At 56.3% G+C, this 22,136-nt stretch overlaps 1 protein-coding gene across 1 annotated transcript in view; it reads left to right on the forward strand.

The window, feature by feature from the left end:
• The window catches only part of Grin2b (glutamate ionotropic receptor NMDA type subunit 2B), a 119,170-nt gene that overhangs the window by 81,004 nt on the left and 16,030 nt on the right, over positions 1 to 22,136 (forward strand). Inside the window, exons 3-8 of the mRNA XM_042671561.1 lie at positions 2,819 to 2,933; positions 16,196 to 16,398; positions 16,988 to 17,159; positions 17,639 to 17,792; positions 20,014 to 20,139; positions 21,656 to 21,885. Coding sequence (XP_042527495.1) covers positions 2,819 to 2,933; positions 16,196 to 16,398; positions 16,988 to 17,159; positions 17,639 to 17,792; positions 20,014 to 20,139; positions 21,656 to 21,885 — 1,000 coding nt within the window. The remainder of the gene's footprint in view (positions 1 to 2,818; positions 2,934 to 16,195; positions 16,399 to 16,987; positions 17,160 to 17,638; positions 17,793 to 20,013; positions 20,140 to 21,655; positions 21,886 to 22,136) is intronic.

Below are 22,136 nucleotides of genomic sequence, written 5' to 3' on the forward strand. Positions count from 1 at the left end.
AAGTTTAAAATACTCTGAGATGTGTTTGGATATGAGGGAATGACCTCACGGAGCTGGGAGGTGGAGGACACTCCAGAACGAAGGACAGTGTCTGCATTCTAGAACAAGAACCACCAGGGTACTGCATTTCCTCAACTCTCAAACTTCTCAACCTCCACGCGCCAATGCCACGCGCCTCCCTCCACACACGCATACACGCCCCGTGTGCACCACTGATCGAAACTTCTCTCTTGCAACCAATCCATTGCCTTCTGCCACGCACGGTGTCTTTTAAATGTGTTTGATCAAGTGAGAATTATTTAGAGCTGGGCTGTTTAGCCCAGATAACACATTTCCTCTCCTTCTTTCATTTCCTCCTTCGCCTTCCCTCTTTCCTTCTTGACTTCCACCCTCCTTCTGTCTTCTTTTTGTTCATTCAAAAAAAAAATGAGATGAGGCTGAATTCTTTTCTGTGTTTTATAACCTTTCTCTGAAGAGCTCCAGAAATTATTCCACACAGTCCATTACTGTTAGCGCCAGGGCCATTATCTCTTCCAAGATAAAAGCACCGAGCACCTCAAAGTGTGGTTTGTTAGTTTAAAATGTCTGGTACTCTGGTGATTATGCTTCTTGGGTTGAGTTCTAGAGAGCTCTCGGTTTGAGTTTGGGTCCTTTCCTTCCAGCTCATGCTGGGCTGGGATCTCGGGGTGAAAGGTCTCTCAGAGAGCTCAGGAGACTCCTGGGCCGGGGTTCCAGGCCCAATATGGGCGGCCATGCTTTATGGACTGGGGGTGTTCGGGGTGAGGAGGGACCTGAGGCCATGACTGGGGTCCAGGTGGAGGAATGGATGTGGAACCCACGTGATCAGAAAGAAGCCCGGTGGGGGGTGGGTAGGGGAGAACTGGGAACTGTGCTAAGTGTCACCTCTAATCCCAATTGGGAATGGAACATGGGACAAATAATTGAACCCTTTGGTGCTTGAAGTTTCTTTCCAAATCAAAATAGGTGGTGAAGCCGGGAGCCTGGTGGCTCACACCTGTCATCCCAGCTACTCAGGAGGCTGAGATCTGAGGGTTGCTGGTTCGAAACCAGCCAAGGTAGGAAAGTCCGTCAGACTCTTTATCTCCAATTAATAACAAAACAAAAAAAAATTTAAGCTGGAAGTAGTACTGTGGCTTAAATGGTAGGGCCTTGAGTCAAAAGAAGCTCAGGGACAGTGCTGTCCAGACCCTGAGTTCAAGCCCCAGGACTGGCACTTAAATTATAAGGGTTACATGATCAGTGTCTTCAGATGCTTGAAGAACTCTCTTGTGGAAGAAGGAATTTCACCAAGGCTACGAGCTATCTAAAGAGGAAAACGAGGACCAAAAGGTTCCAGAGGAGTAGAAAGTAGAACCCAGTTTTCAAGTGAGACCAAGCCGCCTGGCTATGGGAAGCTTTGCCTTGAGGGTGGGTGCTGTGCTGAGTAGCCCTGAGGAGGGAAGTACTCAAGATGAAGGGAGAAAGTCTCTAGCAGTGACAAATGGCAGCCAGGTGCTTGCCAAAGTCTGTCCGTCCTAAGGTTCTAGGGCTCTCTCCCCTTTGGGGGGGTCTCCAGCGTCCTGACCTCCATTAACCTAATAGCACCTGGAGGAACCCAGGAAGCTCCCATGTCCCTGGGAAACCCCCCAAGCCGTTATCAGAGCCCCCCGACCCCCTGCTTGTTAGCTTAGCAAAGAGACGCGGCTCCCAGGCAGATGACCCTGACCATCTCCCCAGGGAGCGGGCGCCGGGAGGGGCCTCGCTCACATCGCACTGCTCACTGGGCTGCTTGGGTATGGGACTCCGGCTGGCCAAAAGAGACCGCACTGATCTCCCTCTTCCTGCTCATTTATGCCTGCAGCCCCCCAGAAATGGCCCCTTTCCCTCCCCTTTTCCCACCCCCAGGGGTTTCCTGTTCCCCAGGGGGAGGGCAGGGCCTCGGGACTCTGGTCTGTGCAGTGGAATCTGGTCTGTGCAGCGAATTCCTCTGATACTGCTTAGGAATAGGGGCTGTGCCGGACTCTCAGAGAGTGGGGCGTGCACGTGTGTGTGCATGTGGCCTGCGTGTGCATGTGTGTGCATGTGGCCTGCGTGTGCACGCGTGTGCATGCAGGTAGATGTGTGTGCTTGTGTTGGTTGGGTGCACGCTCACTTTCTTTCCCTTCACCTCTTTGGAGTTAAGAATTGTGAGCGAGGGGCTGGGCAGGTGGCTCAGTGGCAGAGCGCTTGCCTTGCATGCATGAGGCCCTGGGTTCGATTCCTCAGCACCACATAAGCAAAAAGAAAAAAAGCCGGAAGTGGCACTGTGGCTCAAGTGGTAGAGCGCTAGCCTTGAGCTGAAGAGCTGAGGGACAGCGCCCAGGCCTAGAGTTCAAGCCCCACAATTGGACCTCCCCCCCCCCAAAAAAAAAGAATTGTGAGCAAGCGCTTCATGGGTCATGGTGAGTGCTTAACTTAGCTCTTATACGTCCCAAGCACCGTGATGAGTGCTTAACTTAGTTCTTCCTGTGGAAGCCTCTCTCCTTATCACCCCACTTTCTGCACACGGGGTGGGGGGGATGCTGAGGTTTCCAGTGTGCAGTAGTGGGGGCCAAACTCGGAGCTGTAGACAGAACCCCAACCTAGTGCTGTGTTTTCTTTTTTCAGTTACTGTATTAATTCTTCCCGCTGTGGTTCCCACCGCGATGGGGAAGATGCGGATTCCTCGGTTCCCCCTGGGCGGGTGTGTTCCCCCGTGATGGCTGCGTGTCGGGTCCCCCACCCCAGCCCCATTCCACCTGCTTCGCGCTCCTTAACACGCACGTCTGTGTCTCTGCAGGTACCTGATCAACGTCACGTTCGAGGGGAGAAACCTGTCGTTCAGCGAGGATGGGTACCAGATGCACCCGAAGCTGGTGATCATCCTGCTCAACAAGGAGAGGAAGTGGGAGCGGGTAGGACATCATCACCCCGATTCCCAGGCCAGGCTGGGGGGCGGGGGGGACCTGGGAGTGCATTCTCCCCACAGGGACTATGTGTGCCCTGCGCTCCGGTGAGCTCTCCGTGGAGTGCGCCCCAGCCTCGGTGGTGGCGATGGCGTTCGGGTCCTGAGCTGGCTGGACTGGGAGTGTGCAGGTGCACCAGCAGCATGCGTGGTGGAGGGGCGGAGGGGGGTGTAGTCGCACACATGGGGGGGCGTGGACGTGACTTCACAGACGCCCGGGTTGAGCATCGCGCTGACTTTTGAAAAGTCACTGCGCCAGGCTTGTTGTTATTGTTTGCGTGTCTGTCAGTCCTGGGGCTTGAACTCAAGGCCTGGTCCGCTGTCCTTGAGTTGTTTTTTGTTCAAGGCTGGTGCTCTACCACTTGAGCCACAGCACCATTTCTGGTTTTCTGGTGGTTTATTGGAGATAAGAGTCTCGCGGACTCTCCTGCCCAGGCTGGCTTTGAACCGTGATCCTCGACAGGTGTGAGCATCGGCGCCCGGCTACACGTTTTTAATGTGGAATGAATTTGCACAGGTCCCCATTGGAATCTACTAAAGGAAGTTGGTATATGGGGAAAGCGCCCGTGGACTGGCTGAGATGGAGGAGTATTTTCTTACTGGCTGGGCGAAGCCTCACACTTTTCTTCCGGGCTGACTTCGGGCCTCCGTCCTCTCCTAGCCTCCCTCCAGTACACCCACCTTGTTTGCTGAAATGGGGTCTCCCTAGCTCCTCCTCGTAGGGCGGGCATGAACTGTGTTCCTCCTGCCCTTAGCTTCCCACATAGCTAAGATTCCAGGCATGAGTAGCCACACCTGGCCGCGTCCCCCTCCTGCATCATGAGGGCAGAGATCGCCACCCAGGGGTTTTGGGGGTACGGGGAGGGTTGTGATTCAGTGCTGACATTGGGGAATTCGTCAAGAGCTCAGCATCCAGGGATTCACAACTCTACTGAAGAGCCTCCATGTGAAGGAACATTGGATCTTAGCCTCCCAAGCAGCTGGGATTACAGGTGGGCGCTACTGGATTGGAACCGGTTCTTTTGGAAAGACTTGTCGTCTGACCCATGTGGTGTCTGGTTCTGGGAATCCGGGAATCGGGCAGGGCTTCCTGCATTACACTTAGCGAAAACTGGACAGACATGACCCGAGTCCATTCCCCTTTGTAGAATGGGGTTTTCATAATGCTGCTCATTGTAAATACTAAATGAGATTTTAGAAGCAAATGCCAGTATATAGTGATCAGGCCATGGTCAGTATTCAGCAAATGTGGACTGTGAGTCACCCTCCTTTGTGTGCACCATTTTGGGTGTGGGTGTGTGGGTGTCAGTCCTGGGGCTTGAACTCAGGGCCTGGGCTCTGTCCCTGAGCTTTTGTGTTCAAAGTGGGTGCCCTACCACTGGAGCCACAGCACCACTTCAGCTTTGGGTGTTTTTGGTGGTTCATTGGAGATAAGAGTCGCCCAGACTTTGCTGCCCACAATCCTCAGATTTCAGCCCTCGTTGTAGCTGGGATGGCAGGCGTGGGCCTCGGCGCCCGCTTCATGTGGCATGAGGTGATGATGCACTGGGTGCCAGGGCAGACATGGCCATCCAGGTGAAAGAAACCCTTCTTCTCACCTGTGATCCTTCAACGCATGTCTGCTCCTGCCGCCGTCGCTGGGCTCGCTGTGAGCGACCACGTGGGGGCGGGGCATCCGAGAGAACGATGAGCAACCACCGAGGGGCGGGGCGGGGTGAGGCGGGGCATCCGAGAGAACACCAATGAGCAACCATGGAGGGGCAGGGCAGGGTGGGGCATCCAAGAGAACACCAATGAGCAACCACGGAGGAGTGGGGCGGGGCATCTGAGAGAACGCCAGTGAGCAACCACGGAGGGGCGGGGCGGGGCGGGGCGTCTGAGAAGGTCAGTGAGCAACCACGTAGGGGCGGGGCGGGGTGTCCAAGAGAACGCCAGTGAGAGACCGTGGAGGGGCGGGGCGTCCAGGAGCGCCAGTGAGAGACCGTGGAGGGGCGGGGCGTCCAGGAGCGCCAGTGAGCGACCGTGGAGGGGCGGGGCGTCCGAGAGAGCGCCAGTGAGTGACCGTGGGGGGGCGGGGCGTCCAGGAGCGCCAGTGAGAGACCGTGGAGGGGCGGGGCGTCCGAGAGAGCGCCAGTGAGCGACCGTGGGGGGGCGGGGCGTCCGAGAGAGCGCCAGTGAGCGACCGTTGGGGGCGGGGCGTCCGAGAGCGCCAGTGAGAGACCGTGGAGGGGCGGGGCTTCCGAGACAACACTAGAGAGCGACCACGGTGGGGCGGGACGGGGCGGGGCGTCCGAGAGAGCGCCAGTGAGCGACCGTGGAGGGGCGGGGCGTCCGAGAGAGCGCCAGTGAGCGACCGTGGAGGGGCGGGGCGTCCGAGAGAGCGCCAGTGAGCGACCGTGGAGGGGCGGGGCGTCCGAGAGAGCGCCAGTGAGCGACCGTGGAGGGGCGGGGCGTCCGAGAGAGCGCCCGTGAGCGACCACCGAAGAACACCAGGGAGAGAACACCAGCCTTGGCGGCAGGGAGGAAACCGGGAGCTGCTCTCTGTGTGTAGAAGTCGCTGCACAGGAACACACGCACACACACGCATGCGTGTGCACCCTTGCACACATACACCCGCCCACCGACATATACAGGTACACATGCTCACAAATATGTATGTACACGCAAATGCATGTGTGTGTGCACATTCCCTACACACAGGTGAGACAGACACACGTGCACACACGTGCACACACGGGAGCCTGTGGATGCCTGCTCACACCGCGCCCCGTCCTGCGCCTGCTCACACCGCCCCCCGTCCTGCGCCTGCTCACACCGCGCCCCGTCCTGCGCCTGCTCACACCGCGCCCCGTCCTGCGCCTGTTCACACCGCACCCCGTCCTGCGCCTGTTCACACCGCGCCCCGTCCTGCGCCTGTTCACACCGCCCCCCGTCCTGCGCCTGTTCACACCGCCCCCCGTCCTGCGCCTGTTCACACCGCCCCCCGTCCTGCGCCTGTTCACACCAGACCCCATCCTGCTCCTGTTCACACCGCGCCCCGTCCTGCGCCTGCTCACACCGCCCCCCGTCCTGCTCCTGTTCGCACCGCGCCCCGTCCTGCTCCTGTTCACACCGCACCCCGTCCTGCTACTGTTCACACCGCACCCCGTCCTGCGCCTGTTCACACCGCACCCCGTCCTGCGCCTGTTCGCACCGCACCCCGTCCTGCGCCTGCTCACACCGCACCCCGTCCTGCTCCTGTTCGCACCGCACCCCGTCCTGAGCCTGTTCACACCGCACCCCGTCCTGCGCCTGTTCACACCAGACCCCATCCTGCGCCTGTTCACACCGCACCCCGTCCTGCGCCTGTTCACACCGCACCCCGTCCTGCGCCTGTTCACACCGCACCCCGTCCTGCGCCTGTTCACACCGCGCCCTGTCCTGCGCCTGCTCACACCGCCCCCCGTCCTGCTCCTGTTCACACCGCGCCCCGTCCTGCGCCTGTTCACACCAGACCCCGTCCTGCTCCTGTTCACACCAGACCCCGTCCTGCTCCTGTTCACACCGCACCCCGTCCTGCGCCTGTTCACACCGCACCCCGTCCTGCTCCTGTTCACACCGCCCCCCGTCCTGCGCCTGCTCACACCAGACCCCGTCCTGCTCTGTTCACACCGCACCCCGTCCTGCGCCTGTTCACACCGCCCCCCGTCCTGCGCCTGTTCACACCGCGCCCCGTCCTGTGCCTGTTCACACCGCGCCCCGTCCTGCGCCTGTTCACACCGTACCCCGTCCTGCTCCTGTTCACACCGCACCCCGTCCTGCGCCTGTTCACACCGCACTCTGTCCTGCTCCTGTTCACACCGCACCCCGTTCTGCGCCTGTTCACACCGCACCCCGTCCTGCGCCTCCCCTGAGTCGGGCTGAGGGAAGGCACTTCAGCCAGGGCTGGCAGCTGGGGTGACAGCCGGAATCCACCCTTGGGCGCCGTGTCCACCCGGCCTCTCTCCCGCCAGGGACACCAGCGAGGCCGGGCAGGAGCGGTGCGGGCCCAGCGTGGCTGTCCAGGGCACCAGCCTTGATCTTGGGGGGCTCGCGCTCCGTTCCACTCAGGCTGGAGAGCGCGGCCGTGGAGAAGGCCTGGGACCTGGCCGAGGGCAGAGGCAGCACGGTGAGGGCGGCTCGTGCTCCGTCCACAGGAGAGCTCCTCAGGCAGCCTGGCCCTGCGCCGCCCGCTTCCTCCCCAGACAGGAGAACAGCCCACCTAAGACCAAGAGGGAGCTTTGTCTTTGGCTAAAGAGAGGTGCGGAAGACAGAGCCACTGCAGACACCAGGGCTGCTCAGCGAGTGCTCAGAGCCCGCCCTTCTCAGAAGCTCAGGGGCGTGCGACCCAACCAAGGCGCAGCCGCTGTTCCTCCTCCTTTTCTTCCTCCTCCTCCTCCTCCTCTTCCCCCTCCTCCCCCTCCCCCTCCTCCCCCTCCCCCTCCTCCCTCTCTCCCTCCTCCTCCTCCTCCCTTCCTCCCCTCCGCCTCCTCCTCCTCCTCCTCTTCCCCCTCCCAGCAGACCCCTGTCACAGTTTTCTTATCAAATGGAATGGACACCATCAAGAAAACACAAAACCAAGGCTTTTATTTATTTTTTATTTTTTGCCAGTCGTAAGGCTCAAACTCTGAGCCCTAGCCACTGTCCACGGAGCCTAATCTCCTCTTATCTTTCCTTCCCCCCCCCCCCCCACTTCCATTTTTGGGGGAACTGGGATTTGAACTTAGGGCCTAACACTCGCTAGGCAGGTGTTCTATCAACTGAGCCACGCCCTAGCCCTTATCTCTTGAGGTTCTTGTCAGATAGGATCTTGTGTTTTGTTGTGGAGGTGGTGGTGGATTTTGCTTGATAGTTTGTTGGTTTGTTTTGGGCCAAGGCTGGACTCTCACTCTGGCTCTGATCCGCTTCCCTATGTCCCTCTAGCTGGGACTACAGGAGTGCACCACCTACCCTGCTTGTTTGTTGAGATAAGGTCTGCCTGGACCAGCCTTGAACGGATGACAAAGGTCTGAGGCCCCTCACACGGGGTTTTCAAGAAGCCTCTGTTCCTCTCGGAAAGCTTCTACCATCGTCCGACAGCCACAGCCACGCGACCCCAAGACCCTACCAACCGGGCACCCACCAGGCATCGGCTGGAGGTGCAGCTAGATGCCAGTGCACTGCAGGGAATTTAAAATAGCAGCCCTTAAATCTTCCCAGGACGGCGGCATGAAAATTTAACTTTGTTTTTATATGGAACACAGTACACCAAATATTTTATGAACTCCACTAGCTGAGGGAAAAGAGGCTGAAGATCTCACACAGAAGCAGATTAATCCAAGCAGGCCCAATAAGTTAAATATATATATATAAATATAAAGTCAAATATATCTATTTATAATGTATATATTTCATATTCATAGATGGGAATGGAGAAACATTCAGCAAAGCAGAGCACCATCTAGTAGTGGTTTCAACATTCGCCAAGAGCGGCTGTGTGTGAGTTAATTTGGCAGGGATAAGACTTTTTCATTGGAAAAAATGCCTGTATATATTTTGTTTATTTGTTGTGTGTGTGTGTGCTGGTCCTGGGACTTGAATTCAGGGCCTGGGCACTGTCCCTGAGCTTTTGTTCTCAAGGTGAGCGCTCTACCACTTGAGCCACAGCTCCACTTCTGTCTTTTTGGTGGTTCATTGGAGATCAGAGTCTCATGGACTCTCCTGCCCAGGCTGGCTTTGGACCACGATCCTCAGATCTCAGCCTCCTGAGTCACTGGGATGATAGGCGTGAGCCACAGCATCCGACAGCATCTGGATTTTTGACCCAGAAAAGCCCTGAGACAGGAAGCGATCAGCCCCATACCCAGGCTGCTGGGTCCTGTGGTCATTTGCGCAGTGCGTGGGCCCACGTGGATGGTGGGTGGGCAGCGTTGTTAATCTCTGATGTCCTGGTGGCCCTGGGGAGGGGCGTGCACAGGGCCCCGAGCACACGCAGCCCTAGTGATCCGCGGCTGCTGATCTGATCCGTCTCCCTGCACTCCTCCTCAGCGCCGTTTAACCATGTTCAATAATAGATGAGCGCAGGCCTCCCGCCCGGAGGAAGCATCCAGAACTTTGTAGAACATGAAAAGGCGATTTGGCCCCCCAGGCTGGCTCCCAGCGTCCTCCACCCCCAAGGCACCATTTCATAACTGTGTTCTCGGCGCCTCCCTGTGGGTTTTTCCTGGTGGGTTCTGTGGCTCTGTCCGTCCACGTGTCCCTTTTCCAATCGTGGGATTCAGCATTCTCTGAGTCTTCGCAAAGCGAAGCACCCCGCTTTCTTTCTCTGCCTCACCCCTCCAGTGGCGCATTGAACAAGCCATTTGCTGAATTCTGAGCTCCAGAAATGGGACTTCGGGGGTCTTGGCTCTGCCGTCAATCTGGGGGGTGATGGGTGAGTCGTGAGCTGTCTTGACTCAGTTTCCATAACTATAAAAGGGAGGAATGGGGGTTAGAAGCCGGGCGGGGGAAAGGGGACTCACACCTGTCACCCCAGCTTCTTGGGGCGCTGAGGGCTGGGGGGGTCTCTGCCTATGATCTGCTTCTTCAGAAGGTCACGTCGTTTTGAGACAGGCTTTTGTGGGGCCTTTTCCTTTGTCCCTTCCCAGTGTGGAAATGATTGTGTTACTCGTGTACTGTCTCACACACACACGCACACACACACACACACACACACACACTCGTGGTCTGGTTTGCCATTCCTTCCATGGATTCTAATCCATCTCTACGAGACGAGGCTGAGGAGACACGCGTCCCCACAGAGGGCACGCAGATGCGAAGGTGACAGTGCCACGCGTGTCCCCGGCCACTCCTCATCCTGGGTCTTTCAAAACGGCAGACACCAGCTCCCCCAGTCCCTTCCAGCCTCTCTTGGGTTTTGTTTTGTTTTGCTTTGTTTCCCCAGAAGTGTATTCTAGCTGAAAACGCACCAATCAACCCACGGGGTGGGGCCCTCCACGCGTGTCCCTGCCGGCCCCGGGGCTGGGCCCTCTCACCCGGCATCCGTGGCTTCCACGCAGGGGTTCTCCGCTCGCCTCTCAGCGTGGGTTTTCCAGTCTCTCCCTGGAGCTGCTTTGCAAAGAAACCAGGGGGGCCAGGCTTCACCCCCCCCCCAGTCCCTGCCCCCCATGACATCACCAGAACCCCAGAAATAACATCAGTCATCTCCGGACTCTCCTCCCAGCCCCGCCGCGTTGTGAGGCAGCCCCCCTCTCTCTCTCCACGGCTTCTCTGCTTCGGGGTCACAGAGGAAAATTCTAGAACACAGCCGTAGCTTTGGTGTTTCTTTTTCTTTCTTTCTTTCATTTTTTTTCTGAGAGGCACGTGGAGGAAGGAGAGGCGGAGGGGGCCGGGTCGCATAGACTCTGGCTGGCACTGGGCTTGTGGGTGACCCCAGTCCCCAAAGAGAAGAGCCTCCCGCTACCTCCTCTTGCTGTCTCTTCCTCCCTAGCCTCCTCCTCTCTCTATCTCTGTTTCCTCCTCTCTCCTACGCCTCTCTCTGTCCTCTCCTCTTCCTCCCCTCACACCCCCTCCTCTCTCCCCACGCCACCCCTCTGTCCCCTCTCAACAACCTTTCTTCTGAGCCCGCATGGAGCCACCAGCCTGGCAAGACCCCCGCCCCCCCTCCCTCACCCCAGCTCGGAGCTGTGAGCTCAGCCACCTGAGGGACATGGTGACGTTCCTCTTCTAGCCATGCCCCCCTCACCCCATCTCTCCCTCACCCCATCTCTCCCTCACCCCTTGTCTCCCTCGCAGGTGCCGGGGTGCAGCCGGAGCAACCCTTTCCTGACATCCGTGTCCATACTCAAGAACTTTTCAAGAGCTTGGTGCATTGGGATTTCAGAACGTCAGAGTATAGCTATTCCCGCTGTATTTCCTGCACTCGTGCAGAGGCTGGCTGGGCACAGTGCTCAAGCCTGCTATCCTAGCTACTTGTGGTAGGGGCAGGGGGTGCAGGAGGAGAGCAAGAGGATTCTGGTTCTAGGCCAGCTTGGTCAATGAGGGATCAAGAGGTCTCAACCAATTCTTTTTTTTTTTTTTTTTTTAAAGCCAGCCCTAGTGGTGGGCTCCTGAAATCCTAGCCAAGTCAGGAAGTGAAAAAATCGCTAAGGCAAAAAGACTGTGGGAGGTGGGGAGGGGAGGGATGGCAGGGGAAAAACAAAGGAGGGGGTAATGATGCTCAATATGAAATGGACTCATTACCTTGCTCATGTAACTGTAACTCTCTGTACAGTATCTTTACTATATATGTATATATATATATATATATATATATCAAAAAAGACTTTGTACGACGGTTCAAGTGGCAGAGCACTCGTCTTGTGAGCGTTAGACTTGAGTTCTAACCTGCAGTACTGCCAACAATGAAGGAAGAGGGAGGGGACCGGAGGGCAGGGAGGGGAGGGGAGAAAGGGGAGGGGAAGGGAAGGAAAGTTCCTATCAATGGATGTTCCATATGGAGATGCAGAGACTCTCCTGGTGGAGCCTGTGTGAAGACTCTGAAGCAGGTGTTCTGGAGCAGATGGTCTGGTGTGGATATTCTGGAGCAGGTGTTGTGGAGCAGGTGTTCTGGAGCAGGTGTTCTGGAGCAGGTGTTCATGAGCAGGCATTGTAGAGCAGGTGTTCTGGAGCAGGTGTTCATGAGCAGGCATTGTAGAGCAGGTGTTCTGGAGCAGGTGTTCATGAGCAGGCATTGTAGAGCAGGTGTTCTGGAGCAGGTATTGTGGTGCAGGTGTTCTGGAGCAAGCATTGTGGTGCAGGTGTTCTGGAGCAGGTGTTGTAGAGCAGGTGTTCTGGAGCAGGTGTTCTGGCTCAGGTGCTTCTGGAGCAGGCGTTGTAGAGCAGGTGTTGTGGAGCAGGCGTTTGGAGTAGGTGTTCTGGAGCAGACGTTCTGGAGCAGATGCTTCTGGAGCAAGACCGGAAGTAGCATTTTCCTCTCTCACATGTGATTCTGGTCCGAGCAGCTTGCTCAGCAGTGGTGCACCCCGACTCTCCACCCCCCACCCCGTGTCTGTCCCCGTGTCCACGCGTCCTTCTGCCCGGCTTCCGGCCTCCCCGGTGCCCTGCCTTGACCCCTGCCGCCCTGCTGCTGCGTTCTATTTACAGTGTGACCCACAGTCACTTTCCGCTCCATTAACCCCCCCACCCCAAGATGTGGCCGGGACAGCCTCCACACCGCCCGCACTCGGAACCCGCTAGAGAACGCACGCGTGACAAACGGAGACGGTTAACAGCCAGCCCTGAAAGTCACTTTTCCCTCACCAAGGCCCACAAGGGGCAAAGAGCGAGAACCCCTTTCCTCCAAGACTGGCCCTGGCTCCTCCCTCCCCCAGGCCGGCCAACTCCATCCGGCTGTGTTTCTCACCGTCTTGTGTATATTTTCCACTGGGGGCGGGGGATGGCATCTGCTGCGTCTTTTCAAGCAGCCCTTTTGCCCGTTGAAACAAAAGGAAGCAGTCAGCGGAGGCAGAAGGCTGAGTAGGGTGGCTCACGCCTGTAATCCCAACCACTGCTCCAGAGACCGAGTCCATGTTGACCAATAAGTCAGCTGCATGTGGAGCAGCCTGCCATCCCAGCTGCACAGGAAGGAAGTCCAGATGGGAAGACGGAGGTCTGAGGCCGCCTGGGCGCCAAGCAGGGTGGGGCGTGACTCAAGGGGTAGGGCACCTGCCTGGCCAGGGTAAGACCCTGAGTTCACACCTCAGGACCCTCAGAAGATCAAGGTGACGGGTCTGCAGGCCTCGGCGTTCCCTGACACACAGCGGCCTCTCCCCACTGCGATCCACCAAGCCCATGGTCATTCTAGCATTTTCTCAGTCCAGTAGCTTCCATCAGGCCACCAGAGCAACTTAGGCAAAGTAAACAGCGCTGCTGGCGAGTTCAGTCATGGCACTTGACCACGTGGCTCTGGACACCGCCCCGGGGGCTGGCGTCCGGGTGTTAATTAATTCTCGGCCTGACACCTGCACGCGGCCTCCTCTGGCTGGCTAATTAATTAAGCCGTGTTTGTAAACAGGCGTCCTCCCCCCCCCACGCCCCCCAGCACTCTTCTTACATCTGTTTCTTCCGCCACAAGCTGTGACCCCCCCTTTCACCACACGCCACTTAGCCAGCGGCTCTGTCCTTCCACGGATTCCAGATTCTTCTGGAATCTGCCCAGCTCTGGGCAGAGCGCAGGCACTAAAACACCATGGGGAAGGACGGAGCCGCAGTAGCACTGTTTGCTGATGATTCCCCCCCCCCCCCCCCGGGGCACAAGCCTCCTTCTCCCTCCCTCCTTCCCCCCTCCACGGAGTCTGTGGTCTGACGTTCAGTCCGCGTAGCGTTCACCTTCCAGGAGGTACGAGTGTTTTCACACTCGTTGATTTCTCCCTGTTCTGTCTTAACTTTTCGCTGGTTGGTTGGTTTCCCCTGATCGTGTTTTAAACTCGACTGTAAGTTCACCCGCTTGATTATAAATTTACCCACTTGATTAAACGTTCTTCACTTGATTTTTCTGTTTCCACACTTTTTTTTCTCTCGTCTCTCCTCTTCCCTGTTGATCTTCATTTCCTCCTCCTTCTCTACCTTTCCAGGATCCTATATTCTATAGATAAAATGTTCTGGAATGTTCCTCTCTGCGCCTCAAGCTGCTCTTTCTCTAGTGACTCTTCTTCATTGTCCTTCCAGACTTTTCCATGCGTAATATTCTTGCCATATTTCCTTCCCCTCGAAGGAAGAATTTTGTCAAGTAGGCTGGGTTCTTTCTATGTAAACGTTCCTCCTTTTCGTCAGCTCTTTATTATTTGTAACCTACTTTAATCTGTAGAGATGTAAGGCGGGGGCATGGCTCAGGGGTAGCGTGCGCCTAAAACATGCCGAACCCAGGGTTCGATCCCCAGCGATGCAAAAGAGAAACAGCAAGAATGACCGAGAGAAAAGCCCGTCCCAGTGTGGCCTCCAACGCCACGCCTCCTTGCCACCGGCATGGACCTGATATTTGTAGTGGATTTTTGTTGTAGTTCAAAACAAAATCTCTCCTCTTAGCCATCTATAGATTTTATTAACTTTCCTTCTCGCCTCGTCATCCCCAAGAAAACGGGGAAAAAGAAAAACAGCTTACAATACACGAGTCTTGCACAGAAACAAGCCCTTCACCAAGGCCCGCTGGCTCACACCTGTCATCCCAGCTTCTCAGGAGGCTGAGGTCCGAGGACTGCGGTTCAAGGCCAGCCTGGGCAGGAGAATTGGTGAGACTCTTCATCTCCATGAACCAGCAAAAATCCAGAAGTGGGGCTGTCGCTCAAATGAGAGAGTCTAGACTTGAGGTTAAAAAAAAAAAACTTAGGGGAAGTGGCGCTATAGCTCAAGTGGTAGAGCAGAGCACTAGCCTTGAGCTGAAGAGCTGAGGGACAGGGCTCGGGCCCAGAGTTCAAGCCCCATGACCCACCAAAAAAAAAAACTTAGGGACAGCACTCAGGCCCAGAGTTCAAGCCCACAACTGACCAAAAACAAACAAACAAACAAACAAAAACAAAAAAACCTTAGGGACAGTGCTCAGGCCTTGAATTCAAGCCCTAGGACTGGCACCAAAAATAAATGAGTGGCTTCCAGAATTATGGGCTCAGAACCTCTTTTTCCAGCTGTCATGTGCTGAACACAAAGCAAAGTTGATCACAGACATCAGTCTGTCTACAGATTGCCTTTTGTGATAATTGTTTTATAGACTGCTGAATCATCTCCTATTTAGTAACAGGAACTTGCTCTTGAAAAATCCAAATGTTAGCCAGGCACCAGTGGCTCACATGTAATCCCAGCTACTCAGGAGGCTGAGATCTGAGGATCCCAGTTCAAAGCCAGCCTAGGCAGGAAAGTCTGTGAGACTCTGATCTCCAATAAACCACCAGAAAACCAGAAGTGACTCTGTGGCTCAAGTGGTCAAGTGGTAGAGCGCCAGCCTTGATACAAAGAGGCTTGGAGACAGCGCCCAGGCCCTGAGTTCAAGCTCCAGGTCCGGCAAAAGAAAAATCCAAATGCTTATCCTTAACAACAACTACGGCCACATCCCCCCATACCCCCACCCACAGCATCCCCCAAGTGTGGATCCAAAGCCCAGCATGTTTTCCCTTCAGCCCTGGGCTGTCTGCTCTCTGCCAGCTAGACCCCTGTTTTGTTTTCTAAAGCATTCTCTGCAGTCACTGCTGTGAACAAAACAAAGACCCTCTGCTGGATCACAAAAGAGCACCTTTAGTGTCAGCACTAATGTGTTAAATAACCTTTTCTTTCCTTTTTATTTGGGGAGGGGGGTAGATAGAGATTTTAAACCCTTGTTCAATCTGTCCATGTACACAGTAGGTTGTATGGTCATTTATCTTGCTGGCAAGAATGCCAAGAGACATTTGGTCCAAATTCTGCCGGGACGGTACGTTCCCCGCCAACCTGGGTTGGGTCTTCCACCAGCATCTGATCTTCGTGGGTTTTGTTTGGTTTTTGTGCGGGTCCCGGGTCCTGGGGCTTGAACTCAGGGCCTGGGCACTGTCCCTGAGCCTCTTTGTGCTCAAGGCTCTTTATCTTAAAAAAATAATAATAATAATTTTTTATCAACATCTATTAACCACGCAAGGGTGTTGCGCTGTGGTATACCCACACATCGATACACCATAATTAAAAAAAAAAAAAAAAAGGAGAGCCAGGCACCGGTGGCTCATGCCTGTCATCCCAGCTACTCAGGAGGCTGAGAGCTGAGGATCACGGCTCAAAGCCATCCCCAGCAGGAAAGTCCATGAGACTCCAATATCCAATGAACCACCAGAAAATCGGAAGTGGTGCTATGGCTCAAGTGGTAGAGTGCCAGCCTTGAGTGAAAGAGCTCAGGGACAGTGCCCAGGCCCTGAGTTCAAGTCTCACCACCGACTAAATATAAAAATTAAAAGAGGGGGCAGGAGATTTTGAACCCTGCTCTCTCTCCTGCGTCTTAAGGTGAAATGGAACAGACAGGTGGGACCCCCGGCCCCCTCGGCGAGGTAGAATGAGCTTTCCTCACAGCTCCATGCGCCCTAAACAGACCCTTGCACCCCTGCTTTCCTCACCCAGTGTGAGCTCTGGGTGGGGAAGGGGGGGGGCTCGTTCCCCTCCCCCCGCCTCACTCCCCCCTCCATCCCATGCCTGAGCCCTCCCCCCCCATCTCACTCCACGCAGGTGGGCAAGTGGAAAGACAAGTCCCTGCAGATGAAGTACTATGTGTGGCCGCGCATGTGCCCCGAGACGGAGGAGCAGGAGGACGACCACCTGAGCATCGTGACACTGGAGGAGGCGCCCTTTGTCATCGTGGAGAGCGTGGACCCCCTGAGCGGCACCTGCATGCGCAACACGGTCCCCTGCCAGAAGCGCATCATCTCCGAGTACGTGGTCCGCAGGCAGGGGGCTGGCGGGGGGGCGTGTGGCCCGGGCGCCGATTGCGCCAAGGTCCCCACCGCCGTCCTTGCCTGGCCTCAAGTTCCTGGGGGGCTCCAGGTCACTGTGGGTGCTGAGCCAGCAGGGCCCCCAGTCTGAGGGTCCAGCACGATTTGGGGAGACGGATGAAACACCTGTTGGGAGTTAGGGTTAAGAAACCTCTGGGAGCTGTGCGCAGGTAACTCACACCCCTCACCCCAGCTGCTTGGGAGGCTGAGATCTTGAGGATCTCAAGTTCAAAGCCAGCCCCGGCAGGAAAGTCTGTGAGACTCTGATCTCCAATGAGCCACCAGAAAAGCCAGAAGTGGAGCTGTAGCTCACGTGGTAGAGCGCCAGCCTTGAGCTGAAGAGCTCAGGGACGGTGCTCAGGACTGGCAAAAAAAAAAAAAATGTGTGAGGAAATGGGACCGAGTGCAATTCGATCACAGTAAGATGGCGGCTTTTCTGGGCCGGCTTAAGTCCGCCGTCGGGCCTGGCATAAGATGGCGCTTCTTGTGTCGTTCTCTCTCTCTTCTTTCTCCTGTAACTGGCGGCCAGGAATAAGACAGACGAGGAGCCGGGCTACATCAAGAAGTGCTGCAAGGGCTTCTGCATCGACATCCTCAAGAAGATCTCCAAGTCGGTGAAGTTCACCTATGACCTCTACCTGGTCACCAACGGCAAGCACGGGAAGAAGATCAACGGCACCTGGAACGGCATGATCGGCGAGGTGAGCGGGCGGGCTGGGGGTGAGCCCGGGAGCCCCGCACGCACCCCGCGGCCCGCACCCGCCCCGACTCGGGCTCCGCGCGGCCACACATTCGCTCCCACAAACACCAAACAGTAAGCAGAGCTAACACTCCCACCCCGGGAGGCCCACCAGGGTGCTGGTGGAGGCCTGGCCTTCGGGAATGTTCTAGTCTCCTAATGATCACCCTTGCCTTCTAGAATGTTCTGTTTTTCTGATGGTGGCCCTGGCCTTCCAAAATATTCTACTTTTCTGGTGGTGGCCCCTGCCTTCTGGAACATTCCATTTTCCTGGTGTTGGCCTTGCGCCTTCTGGGATGGTCTATCTTCCCTGTGGTGGCCTTGCCTTCCAGAATGTTCTATCTTGCTGGTGGTGGCCTTTGCCTTCCAGAATGTTCTGTCTTCCCTGGGGTGGCCCTGGCCTTCCAGAATGTTCTGACCACGGCACTGCTCTCCCCACAGGTGGTGATGAAGAGGGCCTACATGGCGGTGGGCTCGCTCACCATCAATGAGGAGCGCTCAGAGGTGGTGGACTTCTCTGTGCCCTTCATCGAGACCGGCATCAGCGTCATGGTGTCCCGCAGCAACGGCACCGTCTCGCCTTCCGCCTTCCTGGGTAAGGAAGTGGTGCGGCTGCCGCTGCCCAGATGTGGGGTGGGCAGATGGGGGGGCGGGGGGGAGGGGGCAGAACAGCAGAACGGCGGTGGCCCGCGGCCGTCCTTCCTGCCCGGAGGGAGCTGGTCCCGGAGGTCCACCTGGCTGTGACTCAGTGTTGATTCCTCCCAAATATGGAGATGGAAGAACACGCAGAGAAACAAGAAGGCGACACCTCATCCACAGTGTCCGGACGGGCCGCCGGGGGGCCTGCTGCAGCCCTTTCCTTATCACGTCAGCTAATGGGGAGCAACTGTGCTCCATCCTGACACTCGGTTTCCTCATCCACGAAGAAGACATCTCCACGGGGTGGCCCAAGGACCGCCTCCTGCCACCAGCACCTCTCATGGCCGGCGTCAGAAATGGAATACACCCGGTTGCTTTTTTATTATTATCCTTGGGAGTTGAGTTATAGCACTACCAAAAAAAACGGGGTGCAGGGGGTCTCCTGAGGCTGCGATCTGCCACTTTCTCCCCCCCTGCCACCCTCCCACTTGGCCCCCCCCGGCCATCTTAAACACCAAACCCTCAGAGCCCACGGACCACGGCATGAGCCTGGGCCAACTTCAATTAGATGAGATCGTGGGGGGCTCACACCCCATAGTTATCTCCCTCGGGGGCTGTGGCACAAAGTGGGGGCGAAACGAATAAACCATCACCCTGAGGACACAGCACGGGGCTGGTTGGTCGCAAGCCAACTCCTGGGTCCTTAAATGAGTCTCGGTCTCTCTGAAGGACCCCGGCATCTTTGTTTTCAAATGTGGATGGCATCAGAGCGGACAGAGGCGGACACCAGCTCACATTGCATCTGCGGAAGAATCAATTCAGTGGATGCACACAGAGTGGAATTTTTTTCTCTCCTATAAATTTACTCCGTCCCATTGGCCGGTCTTCTTATTCATAGTGAAAGACACTTTTGTCCTTGGTGATTTCATGGGCGACTGTCAGCCGGCCCTTGTGCGTGCGAATCTGAGGGATGCAATATATTTGCATATTCTCCTTCAAAGGATGATTGGCACCGGAAGAGACACACACGCGTGGATCCCGAACTCTGCCAGATGCACACTGACCTTAGCTTCTGATCTAAAAGACCCGTGAGCCCCAGAATGTTCCATGGCTGTGTTTGGAGACGCGTCAGTCAGCTTGTGTTAGGAACAAGAGAAGTCAAAACATTCTGAACAGGAGCCGTGTGACCTGTACCGGGCATGTTTTCAATTGTGTTAACTCACAACTGGGGAGGACAGAGGGTCACACACTTGCTCTACCACTTTGCTCACAGCTGGGACTCTACCACTTGAACAACGCCCCTACATTGAGCCTTTGGCTGGTTCATTGGAGACACGAGTCCCAGGGTTCGATTGCCCGGCTTGGATGGCTCCAAATGGCGATCCTCCTCCGATCTCAGCTTCCTGAGTAGCTGGGATTACAGGCATGAGCACTAGTACCTGGTGGCATTTATGTTGTCATTTTGTGCGTTAAAAAAAAAGAAAACCAAACATGGACTTACTTTCTTGTCTCCTCATGGTGTCTGACATCACACAGAGCAGGCTGGAGGAATCAATCTCTGCTGAGGAGTTTAAGGAAGGTTAAATGGGGCTGGGGGCGGGGGGGAATTATTAGCCAGTTTTCAGTCGGTTTTCAATCATTGCCAACTAATTCAATGCCCAGATAGGCAAGTAGAGCCATGGCTCAAGTGGTAGAGTGCCAGCCTTGAACAAAAAAAGCTAAGGGATGGTACCCAAGGATCCTGAGTTCAAGTCCCAGGACTGGCACAACTCGGAAAGAGCTCACCGAGTCTGTTGAAAGCTAACATGGCCATGAAGCCGTGACTCCTGGAGGCTGCTTCTTTGTGGTATGAACGGCTAGGGCATGGAGCATGGAGCGGAACACGGGGACGAAATCATCTTACGCCGCCATTGCTGGGTCTTCTCCTTGTATCTTGGGCTCAGAGACCCAGATAACGGGGCCGATGCACACAGTCTCCTTACACACCTCAAAGGACGGAGTGACAATCAGTGCCCCCTCTGCCTGCCCCTTCTTCATCATCATCATCACGTCATAGCTGGTAGTGAAAGGGGGGGGCTCCAACCCAAAGCAGCCTTTCTCGCGTGTTCGCGTGACGATCATCTCTGCTCAGCGCGGCGCGCCGCATTGACCCCACTGCCATTTTCCTCCCCCCGCAGAGCCGTTCAGCGCGGACGTGTGGGTGATGATGTTCGTGATGCTGCTCATCGTGTCCGCCGTGGCCGTGTTCGTGTTTGAGTACTTCAGCCCCGTGGGTTACAACCGGTGCCTGGCGGACGGCAGAGGTAAGGCCTGGGGGGCACGATCCTCGTTTCTCTGTGTTCCCCCTCTTTCTCCCTGTCTGTGGTTTAATGTGTCTCTGGGGCCAGCAGCTCAGTAACACCTAACAAAGACTCCCACAAAAGTGCTCGTGTTAGCCTGTGCCATGTGGGCCAGGATCCGGGTCTGAGAAGTACAGCAGGGGATAAAGAGCTGTGTCCGCATGTCCCACGTGTGTCCGCGCATCTACATGGGAAGAGCCAAGTCAAGCCAAGAATAAGGGAGCACGGGTCCCCTCCTCCAGGCTGTTGCTGGTGGTTGTCACTGACTGAGTCCCTACTGAAGTACAAGATCTCATAGGAGACAGATGCTTGGAGAATAATAAACGGAAATCAGTCGGCCCCGGAGGAGAACTCACACACAGGGGTCCGAGTTCCTGAGCTGCCAGGCGAGAGGGGCTTGAACTTTGCCAGCGTTTGAGCTCACACGGCCTGGTCACTCACAGAATGGCCCAAGGTGGGGTGCGTGGCCCTAACTGGTAAACAGAGCCTCTAAAATTTCATTAAGAACCTCAGGGCTGCCAGGCACCATGGCTCACGCCTGTCATCCCAGCCACTCAGGAGGCTGACATCTGAGGATCACAGTTCGAAGCCAGCCCAGGCAGGAAAGTCTGTGAGACTCTGATCTCCAAGGAACCACCAGAAAACCGGAACTTGCACGACGGCTCAAGTGGTAGAGCACCAGCCTTGAGCACAAAGAGGCTCAGGGACAGCACCCAGGCCCTGAGTTCAAGCCCCAGGATGGGCAAAAAATACAGATTTATTCATCTTCTCCTTTCAGCCTTCCCCCAGACTTATACTTCCAAGACAAAAGAGTAATAATAACCCTGGCAGCTAGAAAGATTGACCCAGGGAACACTTTATGGACTGAGCCACCAGAGCCTCGTTTTCTGATCCACTTGAGTCTCGATGGAGCTGAGCGTACCACTGACAATAAATAAATAACAAATAATATTAAGCGACCCGCAAGCCTCCACCGGGTTCCCAAGCCTGTCTGCGCCCACGGGCCTCCCGGCGCAGACCGGCCTTGTTCAGTGTGTGTTTTGGGGAGCAGTAGCCCCATGCCCACGGTCCGTTGAGGTCAGCTGGACGCAGTGACCCAGATTCCCACCCCAGGGGCTCCAGGAGGAAGAACAAAGCGAGCAAGCAAACAAAACCCTCCACGAGTCACAGGATGCACCCCTAGGTCGCCATTTCCACGCACACCAGGTGTTCTACGTATCAATGAAGGCAGGGACTACTAGTGGGGGAAAGAGCATGCACTTGTGCACACACATGCACGCTCACGTGCACACATACACGTGCACACACATCCCAGCACTCCTCCTTTTTTCCTCGGGCCCCGGGGCAGGCCGGGCGCTCTCGGGTGATGGGGGGTCCGTGGGAGACTCTGGCAGGCTCTGGCTCCTGACTGCCCCCCTCCCCCCGTGGGGAGCCGGGGCCGGGTCTGACACCCTGTCCCCTCTTCCGTGTGCCACGCCAGAGCCGGGCGGCCCGTCCTTCACCATCGGCAAGGCCATCTGGCTGCTGTGGGGCCTGGTGTTCAACAACTCCGTGCCCGTACAGAACCCCAAGGGAACCACCTCCAAGATCATGGTGTCCGTGTGGGCCTTCTTCGCCGTCATCTTCCTGGCCAGCTACACTGCCAACCTCGCCGCCTTCATGATCCAGGAGGAGTATGTGGACCAGGTTTCTGGGCTGAGTGATAAGAAGGTAAGAGACACGTCTCCCCTCTATTCCCCCCTCCATCCTCCCCTCCAGCCCCCCTCCATCTGTCCCCTTCCTCCGCCTTCATCCTTCCCTCCGTCCCCACTCTGACCCCCCCCACCTTCCCCTCCGTCCCCTCTCCATCCGTCCCCTTCCTCTCCTTCCAGCCCCCCTCACCCCCCATCCTCCCCTCTGTCCTCCCCTCCATCCCCCCTCCGTCCCCCATCCTCCTTCCATACACCCCTGTCCTCCCCTCC

The sequence above is a fragment of the Dipodomys spectabilis genome, unplaced genomic scaffold (assembly GCF_019054845.1).
Source record: "Dipodomys spectabilis isolate Male_0828 unplaced genomic scaffold, ASM1905484v1 ptg000644l, whole genome shotgun sequence".
In the NCBI taxonomy this organism is placed as follows: Eukaryota; Metazoa; Chordata; class Mammalia; order Rodentia; family Heteromyidae; genus Dipodomys; species Dipodomys spectabilis.